The sequence below is a fragment of the Rhineura floridana genome, chromosome 14, assembly GCF_030035675.1.
Source record: "Rhineura floridana isolate rRhiFlo1 chromosome 14, rRhiFlo1.hap2, whole genome shotgun sequence".
In the NCBI taxonomy this organism is placed as follows: domain Eukaryota; kingdom Metazoa; phylum Chordata; class Lepidosauria; order Squamata; family Rhineuridae; genus Rhineura; species Rhineura floridana.
This window is the reverse complement of record NC_084493.1, coordinates 38,334,108-38,349,874: the sequence shown is the minus strand read 5'-3', so window position 1 is coordinate 38,349,874 and position 15,767 is coordinate 38,334,108. Positions and strand designations below refer to the sequence as shown.

The 15,767-nt window shown below is 43.6% G+C and overlaps 1 protein-coding gene across 3 annotated transcripts in view; it reads left to right on the top strand.

Moving 5' to 3' along the window:
• Positions 1–15,767, top strand: part of MYZAP (myocardial zonula adherens protein) — an 88,381-nt gene that overhangs the window by 17,150 nt on the left and 55,464 nt on the right. For all 3 annotated transcript variants that reach the window (XM_061595949.1, XM_061595948.1, XM_061595947.1), the window contains exons 4-9: positions 2,860–2,952; positions 5,355–5,468; positions 6,469–6,621; positions 9,710–9,835; positions 11,055–11,183; positions 13,366–13,451. In XM_061595949.1, coding sequence (XP_061451933.1) covers positions 2,860–2,952; positions 5,355–5,468; positions 6,469–6,621; positions 9,710–9,835; positions 11,055–11,183; positions 13,366–13,451 — 701 coding nt within the window. The remainder of the gene's footprint in view (positions 1–2,859; positions 2,953–5,354; positions 5,469–6,468; positions 6,622–9,709; positions 9,836–11,054; positions 11,184–13,365; positions 13,452–15,767) is intronic.

The window sequence follows — 15,767 nt, the reverse complement described above, 5'->3', positions numbered from 1 at the left end:
CCCACAGTCCTGGGATGAGATGAAATAAAAGGCAAAGCTCCCACTGGTTTTAATGACCTGGATTGTACCCTTGGTCTGTGGCAGGTTTCAGTGCTCTGCATGAGAAAACTCTCTGTACCTGGATTTCCATGCCAACTGGATCACTTTATAACTGAGTTTGAGGGCCAAAGTAGACACAACAGCAGCATCAGACCCATTTGCCTGCCCCAGTCCCATAGAAAGTGGAGGTGGACATTGGAAGTTGCCTTGTTCTGAATCAAACCATTGATCCATCTGGTCCAGTCCTGTCTATTCTGACGGCAGCAACTCTCCAGGATTCTGTGCAGAGAAATACCTTTTCTAGTCCGGCTACCTGGGAGTATGATGGGAGTATAATATTGGGCGGTGTCAAAGTATGGGCAACAAGATGCAGTTTCAGGAGTAAATCTCAACTGGAGTTTGTGCTTGTCGTGGTCTTGGCTTTATATGGTTGCAGGAGTGTATAAGCCACCACTAGAACCATTTCTCTGTTAAGAAATACAACAAAGATTAAACTGAGCACATACAGGCTTTAACTTGGATTCCTGCATTGAGCAGGGGGTTGGACCCAGTGGCCTCATAGATGCCTCTCAACTCTACTGTTCTCTGATTTCTGATGATATTTTGTGTGTTTTCATTTTGTCGTCTTTTTAAGTTAAATTTGATTGTGTATGTTGTGTGTTAACACTTAGCATGACATTAGGCCAGATGACTACTTATTAGAGTAAAAGCAAAAAAATGGATTATGTTATAAGTAGAGTGTAAGTGGTTCAAGTCTCTCTGAAGCCAATTGAACATTGGTTAGTACACACAGTTGTGCCTACCATGTGGCAGTGTGCACTGCAAAGAAGGCTCACTTCAAACCTTCCTTCGCAGCCTCTAGTAACCAGCCAGTAGAGTTATTTCAAACTGTTCAAAGGTTACTGGCTCCCACTATGAGGGAGGGACCTCTAGAGCATTCGAGGACCCACTGTGACCAAGTGGCTACACACTTTGAGGATAAAGTTGCTTAACCTTAGAGTGACCTTGACTCTGCTGTTGCAGTTTCAGATGAAGTACCCAACCCTGAAGTCGCTCATGTGTTGTGGGATCAGTTTCAGCTTATGCAGTCAGCTGATGTGGACAAGGTGCTGGTGGCTATATGCCCAACCATGTGCCCTCTTGACCCCTGTCGCTCCTGGCTTATTAAATCTAGCAGAGGGTGTTTGACTGGTTGGGTCCAGAGTGTGGTTAACACTTCATTGCATCAGTGGGTGGTCTCTGTGGCCTTGAAAGAGGCGGTGGTGAGGCCACTCCTAAAGAAACTGTCCATGGTTCCTTTAGACTGGAATAACTGTTGACTAGTTGCAAATACCCCCTTCCTGGGGAAGATGGTGGAGAGGGTAATGGTGGGGCAGCTGCAGGCATTCTTGGATGACATGGGTTACCTAGATGTGTTCCAGTCTGGGTTCAAACCTGGCAATGAGATTTGAGTCATCCTTGGTTGCCCTGATGGATGACCTGTGTAGAGAGCAGGACAAGGGGAGTGTGAAAGCAAAAACCTTTTTGTTTAAGCAAGCCTGTCCAGACACATAAATGTTGATCAATCTCTCTGTGGCTTTTCATACCATTGACCATGCTATGTAGCATTGGGCAGTTGTTTTTTAGCCCTCTGGTGGGGTGAAACGTGCCTTGGGGTGCTGCAGGTTACCATCTTATCCCCGTTGCTATTTAATATCTGTATGAAGCCAATGAGAGCAGTCATTATGAGTTTTGGGGCACTACTCCATGATTTTAAGCATCAGGAGAGGCTATGAGGGCCCTGGACCTGTGCCTGGACACAGTGTTGGAATTGATACAAGGAAATAACCTAAGCTTGAATCCTGGCAAGATGGAGGCACTGTGGGTGAGGGGTTCCTGTGTCCGAGCAATTGGTCAATTGCCTGCCCTGGACAGGGTTGTGCTCCACCTGAAGGAGCGGGTACGCAGCCTGGGAGTGTTTCTGGATCAATCTCTCTCGCTGGAGATGCTGTGGTCCCAGGTAGCCTCAGTGGCTGGAAGTACCTGGTGAGACAACTACGGCCATTCCTGGACCAGGAGAGCTTGGCCACAGTAGTTCCGGCCCTGGTGGCTTCAAGACTGGATTGCTGCAGTGCGCTCTGTGTGTGGGGGGGGCTTCTCTTGCGCTTGGCCCGGAAACAGCACTTAGTGCAGAATGCTGCAGCCAGATTGCTGATGGGAGTGAGACCCTGTCAGCATGTCACACTTCTGCTCAGAGATCTGCACTAGTTGCCCATTTCCTACCAGGCCATGTTCCCATGTTCAAGGTGTTGTTATTGGTATATCAAGCCCCTAACAGCTTGGGGTTGGTTTACTTGATGGATTGCTTTACCCCATGTGTGCCCACTCAAGCACTTCAATCTGTGGAACAGGCAGTGTTGGAGGTGCCACATAATACTTGGTCTGCACTTGTAAGAAATCACTACTGTGGCAGCACCTACTCTTTGGAACTCCCTGCCTATTGACATCAGGCAGGTGCCTTCACTATATTTCTTTCGGCGCCTGCTTAAAACTTTTTTGTTTAAGCAAACCTGTCTAGTCACATAGATGTTGATCTCTCTTAATCTTTTTAGTAGCTGTTTTAATTGTTTTTAAATATGTTTTAATTACTTGTTTTTAACTCTTTTAGTGATAATTTTAATGTTTTGTAAACGGCATAGAGGTCTTTACACTCAAGCGTTATATACATTTTGTTAAATGTATTGGATTTTGTTGGTTATCACTATAAGTAGGTCAATATATTAGAGCTGAGGAACTAATAATGGGAGCAAGATTCAGTACTGTAATTGTTTTGCTTCTCAGGTGAGATTAACATTGGAAAAAGTAAGAAAGAAAATGTATGGAGAATATGATGATATGAAACGGAAAATCCAAGAGCTTACAAATGAACTGGCAGTAAGTAACCATGTACTTTAAAGATGACAGAAGTAATGAGTTGAATAATTTCTGAATTCTGGTTATGCTGATACTGTTAAGGTGGAATGAATAAGAACATTTTATGCCCATCAGTATTAGATGCAACATTGGTCTGATGCTCAAGGATGCTTACATTATAGAAAAGTATGAATAATGTGTCAGAAGACAAGGCAAGGATCATTTCCCCAACCAGTTTTCCCTGCTTAGTATTCCTACTGTTCTTTCACTCTTATCAGCTTAGTCTGGAAACACAGATGAACAGGTTACAGGATGCTCCTGCGCTCTGTCACTTTCTTTGTTCAACACCTCCCTGGTTCATCGACTCCTAAAATCTGTCTGCTTTTGCATTCTGCACTTGTCTCCAAAGTACACCCTACCCCCGCTGGCTTAGTTTTGCATGTGCCCGCTTAGGAAGCAGTTTATGGAGTAACTCATTAATACATATTTTTGGAGAGCTGGCCTCCAGTGCATGTACATTTCTTCTAGATATGGATCACATTTGATGTTGGCAAGGCTACACCTTTTGGCTTAATTGACATTATTTGATTTACTGTGGGATTTTCTGGTAATGTATTTTTGTGATTCGTAATTACATGTGCTAGTAGTCAGTCTGTAATATCCTTCTCTTAGGGCAGAGACACACGTGGTTGTGCTGGCTTCAGTGTGTCTCCACCTCCATTTTCTGAATGTCGGGACACATGACACTAGTGAAATTCCTCCTTTGGCAAATATTCCCACTTCTAACCTAGCTGAACCCAGAGACAGTGAAGGATTCAGAGATAATATTCATACTAATGCCTTCCCTCAACCAAACACAGCCCAACTGAATCTAACACACAGTGTATAGATATCTCTTTGTCTATTTGTGATACCGTCATGAAATTTTTATAGGAAACAGATTCACATTCCAAGGTTTGTTATCCCTATCCTAATGTCTTTGGTAATAAACCAAAAACATTATGCTTATCTTGAAGCTGTAAAATATTGGAGTGATGACCATCAATTACAAGTAATAAAATCGTACTGATAATAGGCCATTAATTACTTCAATCATAAATCCCTAATTGGCTCCAATTAGTCGGACACCTTGTTTGTAGAAATACTGAAAAACATTGCCTAATTGACAGTTTTTGGAATGTCCAGATGGGAGAGCCAGTGTGGTGTAGTGGTCAAGGTATTGGACTACGACCTGGGAGACCAGGGTTCAAATCCCCACACAGCCATGAAGCTCCCTGGGTGACCTTAGGCCAGTCACTGCCTCTCAGCCTCATGAAAACCCTCTTCGTAGGGTCGCCATAAGTCGGAATCGACTTGAAGGCAGTACACACAGATGCATACCAGATAAAATTAATATCTAAGAGAATTAATGTATGTTATTCTGTAGCTGGGATTTGTAGAATTTCTTTCATGTATTCAGATATATTGTGGAATATATCATCTTATTATATTTTAGGATAGTTAATTTTTCTCTGACAATTGTGATAAGCAGCAATAAGGAAAATTTAGTATAAATATTCCTGCATTTAAGGATCAATTCAGTCTTCCATGAGAAGGCTCATACCTTGCTTGCTTCCTTGGGGAAGCAGGAGGTTCCCGGCATCAGTATGCACTTTCCTGGGAGTAAGTCCCATTGAACCCAATGTAGTTTACTTCTTAGTAGACATCTATTGGATTGCAGCCTTAGACTCATTCATTTCAGCGGGTCCGAGTATAACCCAAGTCCTGTCCAATGACTTCATTGCATCTACTCTTGAGTAGGGGTAGCGTTGGATACAACCTTTAGTTACCCACTTTCCTCACGTCTGTATTCCATCCCTCCTCAGTGAAATTCTTGAGCTTGAAACTACTATTAGGATTAAAAAAATGTCCAGGTTATTTCCAGCTTTCCAAAGTAGGGTTAAAATTGAAAAATACTTATCAGATTGTCTTGGGTATATCTCTATCTAATCCTAACCTGTTGCATAGACAAAATATTGTGGGATTGGGATAGCCATAATTTTGTCCCTTTGTAGATGTGGGCTTTGCTACTTGTCCCTACCGTGTGTTATAAATGCTGTTCCATGGATAGGCCAGGATCACAGAAGCTTGATTAGAGTGGCTATGGATTCAGCAATGTGCCTTTGGGGCTTCTTTTGAGGAAGGTGTATTGAAAAAGCTTCAGTGGGTTCTCGGTGGCAACTGGGGCAGATCTCATTGGCAAAAATAGAATGCAACTTGCCTTGTCCTTTCAAAGGTGCATATTGTGGCAAGTAATGTAGGGTCACATATATTTCCATAGATGCCTCATTGTATAAACGTGTAACCTCAAAGCAAGTCAGCTGGTAGGTTTGCAGTGCCTAATGTCTTAAATTGAGGGGGAAATCTTGCTTGTATTTCTCTAGGTATCAAGCGCTCAGCAGGAATCATTGGAAAATCACGTACAAGTGCACTCTGCAGCTCTGGATAGCTTCAATGCAATGAATAGCTCATTGACCTCAGCCTCAATTGAGTTGCAGGTAAATTGATGATATCGTTGTCACTATAGATACATAATTCTGTTAGCAAACATGACCACGTTTGCACCATTAGTTTAAAGTGTAGGTAGGACAAAATGGCAGTTAAGTAAACATTTGGAGGGAAGAGTCTGTTCGTTCAAATATCCAGTGAGAGAAAACTTAAATGCTAGATTTAAGCACTTAAGGTTATTTTCTACAAGGATCAGTTAATATTAATGAACTTTGTTGATTTCCTTGTTTTTTGGCCTTCCTGCCAACATTTCATGCTTGGTCTAGTGATCAACAACGCTTCTTGGGTTATTTCTGGATGGGTTTACATCAGAAGGTTACTCTTCTCCCTTCTTTTCGTCTGGTCTCTAGTCATCCTCCAAGGCAGGGGTGTTGAACTGGTTCTGGCCGTCGGGTCAGATTGTTATCTCCCCCAGTTCCCATGGGCCAAGATTGACAGGTGGGAAGGAGTGCCTACCTGACATCGCAGTGATGTCAAATAACCCTTTTTGTTGAAATGATTTGAAATCAGTGCACAGCCTGCAAACGCCTCTAAAAGCACACTGCAGGGGTGCGCTGCAAGGGGCTTTGCAAGCTGATTGACGGCTGTTGCAAAACCCTTTTGGCTGAGCCAGGTCTTTACCTGCTCGACACCTGACATCAAATGTAGGACAGGTGGGCGTGGCTTGGCCAAAATGACTTAGCAGGCCACTTGGGGAAGCAGGAGGTTCCATGCCCCTCCTCAAAGGTATCTGATGTAGAACCAGGTCCTGCAAATAATCTACCGTATTTATGGCTCCTTGTATAGCACACATTTGGCAAGTCTGATCCTGAGGTTTACTAAATGTGTGTTGCTTGGGTAGGGCCACTCAGAAAATCTAGTTTTTCACAGATTTACCAAAGAATAGCTAGGGGGAAATGCTGGCAGGAAAAAAACAAAATCTGTTTCCTGTCTCTTCAATTTTTCTGGCAACAGTGAATTAATTTTTTATTTATCTGATTATGTTCACAGAAAACTCTAGTTGATGTTACGTTGGAGAACACAGTTATAAGAGATCAGATAAAGAATTTAAAACAAACACATGAACAGTCCATGGAAAAACTGAAGGAAAAAGAAAAACAGCTGGAAACTGCCAGAGTGGAAAATGAATTGCTCAAACTCAAGGTAAGCTGAGGCAATGCATTACATGGCGGGTGGAGGCTCGTCTTGCAGGTGATGCTTGGAAAAGAAAACTGCAGTATCTCTTAACATTGGGATCGTAATAATCTTTTCAAAGCACTGACTGGTTAGAAAGAGAGTATCTGTGGAATGTGATACCATTACTCACGTATTGACAAAGAATTCTGAATGGGTTTACTAGATGAAACCTAACCTCAAAACTTGCCCATTTTCCTGTCATTGGTTTTTGTTGGTGGTGTCAATAAAAGTGTGTAAGAATAGTAAGGGATATTTTAGGTGACCTGGATCAACATTGTGGTGTTCTTGTTTTTGCAAAATTCCAGTGGCTTAGTAGGCAAAGTGAATTATTTACATGTAAGAGATGAGTCTTTGAAGGACTTAATGTTAGGTGACCTACACTGACAAGTTATAAAGAGACTTACAATGGAGAGGTTATGATTTTCACTCGGCTGGCTCAAGAGCTCCAACCCAGTAAATCCAGCATACATGCACAGGCTTTTCCTTTCCCCTCCATGACCCCCACCCCACCCCACGTTTGCACGGAGCATTTCTGTTCTTCAGGAAAAACAAAAGGTACCCCTCTCCTGCTGTGCTTGGAATCACACTCAAAGGACTGGGCACAGTAGCTCTTATTTGTCACTTGTTCTGTTTACTAGAGAACTTAAAAAATGAAGGTATTTTCACAAGAGCGTATGGGAGGAAAGGATTAGTACTTTTGAGTAGCTTTCTTTCTAATTTTAGATACAGCTTGGATCCATTCCAGTCTGGCTTCAGACCTGGCAATGGCACTGAAACTCTGTTGGTCACCGTGGTTGATAGCTTCTTTCAGGAGAGAGATAGGGGGAATGCAACCCTGTTCATCCTCTTTGATCTCAGAAGAGGGCAACCAGAATGATCAAGGGGATGGAGCGACTCCCTTACGAGGAAAGGTTGCAGCATTTGGGGCTTTTTAGTTTAGAGAAAAGGCGGGTCAGAGGAGACATGATAGAAGTGTATAAAATTATGCATGGCATTGAGAAAGTGGATAGAGAAAAGTTCTTCTCCCTCTCTCATAATACTAGAACTCGTGGACATTCAAAGAAGCTGAATGTTGGAAGATTCAGGACAGACAAAAGGAAGTACTTCTTTACTCAGTGCATAGTTAAACTATGGAATTTGCTCCCACAAGATGCAGTAATGGTCACCAGCTTGGATGGCTTTAAAAGAAGATTAGACAAATTTATGGAGGACAGGGCTATCAGTGGCTACTAGCTGTGATGGCTGTGCTGTGCCACCCTAGTCAGAGGCAGCATGCTTCTGAAAACCAGTTGCCGGAAGCCTCAGGAGGGGGAGTGTTCTTGCACTCGGGTCCTGCTTGCGGGCTTCCCCCAGGCACCTGGTTGGCCACTGTGAGAACAGGATGCTGGACTAGATGGGCCACTGGCCTGATCCAGCAGGCTCTTCTTATGTTCTTATGATCTCTCAGCGGCTTTTGATACTGTTGACCATGGTATCCTTTTGGAACGTCTCAGGAAGGTGAGAGTTGGGGGCACTAAGCTTCAGTGGTTCCACTCATACCTTCAGGGCTGCTTCCAAAAAGTAGTTATGGGAGGCTACTTTTTGGCACCATGCAAGCTGTCCTGTGATGTTTTGCAGGGTTCCATCTTGTACCATCTTTAACAGCTCTATGAAGCCGCTGGGAGCTGTCATCAGGAGATTTAGAGTCAGGTGTTATCAGTATGCAGATGACACCCATCTGAATCGGGAGAGGCAGTTGAGGTGCTAGACTGGTGCTTGGAGGCGGTGACTGGCTGGATGTGAGGCAATAAACTGAGTCTAAATTATGAAAAGATAGAGGTGTTATGTGTCTAACGCTCTCATGTCTGGAAAGAGGGGAGATGGCCTGTTCTGGATGGGGTTGCAGTCCCCTTGAAGGAGCAAGTCCACAGCTTGGGGGTATTCCTGGATCCAACATTGTCATTAGAGGCTCAGGTGGTCTCAGTGGCAGGGAGTGCCTTTTTATGGCTCCAGCTGGTTCGCCAGCTTCAGCCTCTTTTGGACAGAGATAACTCGGCTAGAGTGCTCCATGCTCTGGTAACTTCCAGATTGAATTATTGTGATGTGCTCTACATGGGGCTGCCCTTGAAGACAACTCAGAAATGTCAGCTGGTCCAAAATGCAGTTGCCAGATTACTGAGTTTTCCTTTAGATTTCACGTAACCCCTGTTTTAAAACAGCTGCATTGGTTGCCAGTTAGTTTCCAGATCCAATTTAAGGTGCTCGTGCTAGTGTTTAAAGCCCTAAACCACTTAGGTACCAAATATCTGAAAGGCTGCCTCCTTCCCTACAGATGCTCTCAGGTGTTGAGATCAGCAGAGGGGCCCTTTTGGTAGTTCTGCCACCTGCAGAAGCTTGGAGGGCATTTTCTGTGGTGGACCCTAAGTTGTGGCACTCCCTCCCCACCAAGATGTGTCTGGCAACTTCATTGTACAGTTTTAGGCAAATGCTGAAGACTCACCTTTTACCCTGGCCTTTGACACCTGAAGTGTATATTTTTAATATATTTAATGCTATATTTTAGAATTGTTGTGACCTATCCTAGAGCCTTTGGGTGCAGGGTGGGTAATTATTATTATTATTATTATTATTAATAATAATAATAATAAAGTAGTAGTAGTCTGTTTACCATGACAGTGGGGAACAGTTGTGTAAACTGCCAAAGGGGAGACTGAAAGCCTACTAGATTGTATATCTAAAAAGCAAAGTAAAAATGCATTATAAACAAATAAAATGTGGTGTGAATTTCACTGAAGTGACCAGAGGTATCCTTGGTTGTGCTCATGCACAGGCCATTTTTATTGCAAAGAGTCCTGTGCCAGAGAAGTCTCTGGTGGATTCAGGATTGTGCCCCATGTTGACTTGTGGGGGAGAGGGCTTCGGGGTTTTCTGCTTCAGGCGTAAAATGTCTTAGGACAGCTTGTTGAGCTTATGCCTTATGACATCTGTTTTTCTTCTCCCAGTTTTTAATATTCCTTCCTCTTTCTGTCTTGTCCTTGTTTGATTTTGCTGTGAAAATGTCCCCAATTTTCCATAGGTGGAATGTTCACAAGAAGCAAATGCAGAAGTAATGAGAGAGATGACCAGAAAACTATATAGTCAATATGAAGAAAAGCTACAAGAAGAAGAACAGAGACATAAACTTGAGAAAGAAATCCTCATGGTATGTGGGAAGCTGTTTCCGTGTTGTGCATTCCCTGCGGATGGGGGAGTCTTACGTTAAAAAGAACATGAAAACCCTAGATTGCCAGTTCCAGCAGGCCTCTCCCTGCATGGCTGTACCTAGTCCATCTGGCTGTAAAGATGAGCTGGTCAAAGATTGTCCACTGTTCAGGGAAGCCAATATGTTTGGATAATTTATGGACACATGCTTTGTGTTATAGTTCGTTTTTAATTGATTTTCCATTGAATATGCATGTGCTATGTACACACTAGTTTATCTGCTAGTGCAGAGTCTGGAAGCTAAACCACCCCTTTTAAAAAATATTAAACTATCCATCCTGTGGTCTGAAGGCACATGAGGCCAGCATCCCGGTCAGGTCTGGTCAGTGCCTGGATGGGAGACTGCCTGGGAACCATATATAAGCTGCCTTGGGTTTCTATCATGGAAAGAAAAATGAAATGAAAAGAAAGGTGGGGTAGAAATGTAAATAAATAATAATACATTGAGGTGTGAGGAAATGTTGAAAAGTAAAAATCCCAAAACATTTCATTCTAAGGAAATGGAAATACTTCAGTCATATGCACATTTAGTTGGAAGTAAATCCTATATAACTCAGCAGAACTTGCTTCTAAATAAACATTTGAAGAATTGGGTTGTAATAGGTTGCTTTTAAGTTAATTTGTTTAATTTCTGTAAGAAAAAATATGTTGCTTTATGTTCTTTCAAAACTGAAGTTTTCAATAATTCTGAGGTCAGAGATAACAAAGGAAGTATGTTTACTGTAGTTCTGGTTTTACACGTCATTGGATTCTCTAGTGATCGTGGGGAAAATATGTGCATGCAGAATGAAGCCTAGTACGTGTTGCCTGGGAAGAGCTGTAGCTCAGGGGAAGAGCTCCTGTGTAGCATGCAGAATGTCCCAGGTTCATCCCTGGCCTCTCCAGGTAGGGCTGGGCCAGCCTCCTTCCTGAAACCCTGGAGAGCGGCTGCCAATCAGAGTAGGCAATGTTCAGCTGGATGGACCAATGGTCTGGCTCAGGATAAGGCCGCTTGCTGTGTTCTTGTGGCCCATGTTTCTCTGGGGTTTGGGAGAGGAGACTTTCAGAGCTGGGATGAAGCTTACAAGAGAAGCAGGATAATATTCTGCTGATGGAACATTGCTTTAGACACACTGCCTTACTTAGTGTGTTGCTAATATGGCCTAATGTTTACTCTGCAGTCTGAAACAAATAGACTGCTTACAGCCATTGAAGATGCAAATAAGAAGATGAGACTTACAGAGATGAGTTTACAGGAAAAAGACCAAAGAATTGGTGAGCTGGATCAGTTCATTCTGCGCATGGAAGAGGTAAGGGTGTACAGTGAAGCCCTTCACTAAATGTGTGTGCATGCATAATCTTTTTATTTTACAAAAATAGAAAGATCATTTAAAATCCCCTCACTTGTTGCAGTACGGAGGGTTTTTCATATATAAAATAGCAACATGGGAACACTTGTTTTTATTCTTGTCTTCCATTTCCATGTGCACAAACTTCTTTGTTCATGTTAAAGTTGCATATAGCACACCATTGGTTCATTAAGTGACCTCCAAGGTGGCTTATAACACATTCATACAATATCCTCTCCCCCACCTTCAGCTGTTGAGCGCCCTTGCTCCTCTGGCTTGTGGAAGGGGCCAATTGCTGTCTCAGGGCAAGTGGCAGTTTTGAGCAAAGTTCTTTTGTGGCAAAGAGTAGGGCAAGCAGGCTCCCTGCACCTGCTCATTCTATGGCCAGTGTCTGGGTCTAGACCAATCTTCTTGCTGTGGTAAACTTCCGGAGGGAGCGAGGGGATACAACCCCCCAGTGGCCCTTAGACCCCTGGTTTAGGAACATCTGTGGCTCTCCAGAAGTTGTGGAACTCCCATAAGCCCCAGCCAACATGACTAAGGGGCAGGGGTGATGGGAACTGGAGTCCAAGAATGTCTGAAGAGCTGCAGATTGCCCACCTCTGTGAAAACTTCCTTTTGCTTCTGCAGTCACAGGGCAAATGGCTCAGTACTGAGTTTGTTTGTTGAAGACACAGCCAAACACACTATGTTTTTACCAGTGAGTTGTAAGTCCCTGACAGCAGCAGTCCTGCTGGCCACATATCTCACATAACATTAACAGTACTGCTGTTGAACAAGTTGTAGCAGATTTTCGTTCCTTGCCCTTCCCTTTTCATGGACTTTGCCCTAGGTGAAAGTCATGCCAGTTTTGAAATGATGGCTGTTTCTCAATGTGATCTAACAAGATAGAATTTAATGCATGCTAGAAAGTCTGTGATGCAGACTTCTGCTATCCCACATCTAAAAATGTTATTTTGAAAAATTGTTCTGTAGTGATCCTCCTAAACCTATTTACTTTACAATATTTGTACAGTCCATATGTGACCTCAAAGAGAAAGAAAACGCAGTATGATCTACTGCCATTCTTTCAGATTATGTTTGAAGATGTCCTGTGGTGTATGCCGCTTCCACAGTGGTGTAATGTTGCTGAGCAGTTTTGTGCCCCAATCTGTCAGGCTGGCACTTGGGTTCTGTGCTGGAGACTTGCACCTGGGCTGCACAGAATGAGACGAGAGCCAACTGCACCAGATGTTAGATATCAGACATCTGACTAGATCTCCTGTCTCTTTCCATTCCTCTTAAAGAAGCAGCAGGGCACCTGAGTTGGATTGGGACCATGAAACTGGACGGACGGAGACAATTGTTTTCCTGATGCTGTTCAACCTCCCAAGCTGCTATTTGCTCTATTAGGGAAAACACACGGCTACATTATAATGTGGGGCAAGATGCCCAAAGGATTAAGCGCCTCCTTCCCCTGACACCATTGCCCCAATCCACAGTCCCTGTGGCTGCTTTTTAAAGAAATATCTGAGCTTGGATTTCCAATATTTCATCTAGTTTGGCCCTGAGACGGGGATAAGTGCTTGTGCTGAAAGGCTTTTATTGTTGAGGGAACATTCAAAAATTGTATCCCCCCCCCCTCGTAGTCTGAAGTGGTACAGTCCATTCTGCAAATCTAGCCCAGACCTCGTTCTGTTATTGGTTGAGGTTTGTAAATAAAAACAATAGAGGCAATTTTAAAAAATACGCAGAACAGACTGGATATGAATTAACTTTAAAATGCCTGGGCAAAAAATGAGTTGGTACCCATCACACCCCTGCAGGAGAGCAGTCAACAGGTGGGGTGCCACTACACCGAAAGTCCCTGCATCGTCAATACCACATAATGAACTTCAGCCAGCAGTGACTGTATGGAGAAGAGCCTCCCTGGAAGACACAGGCAGGCTGGTGTCGGGAGAGGCGTTTGGGTCCCAAGCCATGTGCAGCATTAAAGGGAAGCACCAGCACCATGTACTGGCTCAGAAGCGAATGGACCTGTTCTTTTAATCCAGATGTTTCGATTTCTATGGCCAGTGTATACCCTCCAATGAAAAGTATCTTGCATAGCCAATTTGTAACATATTAAAAGGCAGAAATACTTACAAATATATTTTCCCCTTAGGAACGCCATCAACTTCAAAAGCAACTAACAGAGTATGAAATACAACTTCATGGAACAAACCTTCACAGCCAGTCAGGCAGAGAGAGGTGAGGTCCTGATTCTTTCTAGAATTCTTGGTGCGGATAACATAGCCCCTAACTCCAGCTGGTGATTAACTTTGGATGAATGTAGTGTTAGAGTTACTCAATTTGAGCAATATTTTAAAACTGCTAGCATGCCATAGATACAATTATTACCTATATTTGCAATAGGGAAGGAGTTCTGCACACGTCACAGGTGCATTCACTTATAGTAATTGGCAGTAGCGACTCTCCCAACAATGGCATCAGTGCAGCATGCCTGGATTGGGGGGGGCAGTTGGTGGCAGCAAGGTTGAGGCTTTGTTGCAGAACCAAGCTGGTGCTCCGGCTGCACAGCCCTCACCTCAGTGCCCTGCCCGCCACCCAGGTAAACTGCAGTGCAGCCAGTGTCAGTAGGGTGGCTCCACCCACTCCTCTGGCCAGCACTGGTAATCTGTGTGCAGGGATTCTCAGATGTAAATAAGTGTTCCTTTCATCTTCATTGTGTGGAAGAGCTTAAAGGTTTTTTCAAGTGCTAAAATGTCTCACGAGTTTCCCATATTTAGAGGATCCTCCTAGGAGTCATCTACTCATTTGGAGAACTTTCATCACAGAGCGGGAGACCAGCACTAACGCTGCCTTACCCTTTGAGGGAGTTTTCTACTTGTGTTTCTCTCCTTAAAATTCTGATTTTCATAGCTATTTTGTGGGTTATTTTCTGAGAACCATTTATACTTGCCTTGCCCCGCAGCTTTGGCAAGAATGAGCTCAAGTCCTGAAAAGAAGAAAGAAGAAAGATAAGGACAATTAAGAAAACTATGCAGAGACACGTCTTCCAGACAGGAAAATGTCTTGAGAGGAAGTATTTATAATGGGGAGATAGCAAAACTGGGCCAGAAACACAAAAGGATGACTCCAGTCTCTAGAAAGCCAGTCTGGGTTGTCTGTCTTTGCATCCATGTGCTGAAGGGGCCTTCTGTGCAGGAGCCCTTCAGGTGTATACAAAGGCATTTCTCATATGAGGGGCACCTGGCCTATCACAGGCACGTGTAATAAAAATATTCTGTGAGGAGATCCTTGAGCTGAGCAAAATTTACCATCACTTTGTCAAGAAGCTCCAGATGTGTTCAAAGGGCAGGCAAGACCAGAGTTGTAAAGCCATGCCACGTAGATGTGACAGTGACAACCACGTTTGTTGTTTACATGTCTGCCCCGTTAATATATAAGGTGGTCTAGTTTTTGTTAATCAGGACATCCAACAAGGGCTCATGCATCCTATGCCAGATTCTGTGTTGTGCATCAACCCTTACTGAATTTTTTAATCCTGGTTCAATTTGATCAGCAGCAGCCCGGTGGAATAAGGAGTAAAGTATGATGACAGAAAAACCACAAACTCAGACTGTAACTGAAACAAATACACCGGTTTGTTGATGTACACCACTTAGAAAATATTTACTGATAGAAAATAAAACAAAGGCCATTTGAAATTACAGCAGCTTAAAGCAATTTAGAAAATACCTTAAAGCAATGTAAGGTATGTAATGTAAACAATGTAATGTATGTTATATATTTACATAAGCTTAATGGTGTTGTAGTAATGATAATATGAAGCAATTGAAAAAAGATATTTGTGGTTGAACCAACTAATGGTTAATGATGACATGAACTAAAAATTTGTTGTTATGTGCCTTCAAGTCGATGACAACTTATGGCGACCCTATGAATCAGTGACCTCCAATAGCATCAATGGCTTCCCTAGCTGAGCTGACGGAGATAGTCTCGGAGGTATTGTTGAGATCCCCCAGACTTGTGGTACTGGGGGATGTCAACAACATTCATGCCGAGGCTGTCTTGTTCGGGGCAGCTCAGGACTTCATGGCCTCCATGACAACCATGGGGCTGTCTCAAGTTGCTACTGGCCCGACGCATGTATCCGGACATACTCTTGATTTGATCTTCGCCACTGGTCATGGAGATGGTGATCTGGGGGTGGGGTATTTTTCATCTACTCCATTGTCATGGACAGATCACCGCTTGCTGAGCTTTAGACTCACGGCAACCCTTTCCCTCTGCAGAGGTGGGGGACCTATTAAGTTGGTCCGCTCCCGGAGGCTTATGGATCCTGTTGCTTTCCAGAGCGCTCTGGGAGTTTTTCCGGCTGATAGCACTGGCGCTCCTGTCGAGGCCATGGTCGATCTGTGGAATGCGGAGATGACCCGGGCCATTGACATGATCGCTCCCGCGCGCCCCCTTCGGTGCAGAACTCAAACAGCACCATGGTATACCCCAGAGCTGAGAGTGATGAAGCAAGAGAGAAGGAGGCTAGAGTGCAGGTGGAGGCGA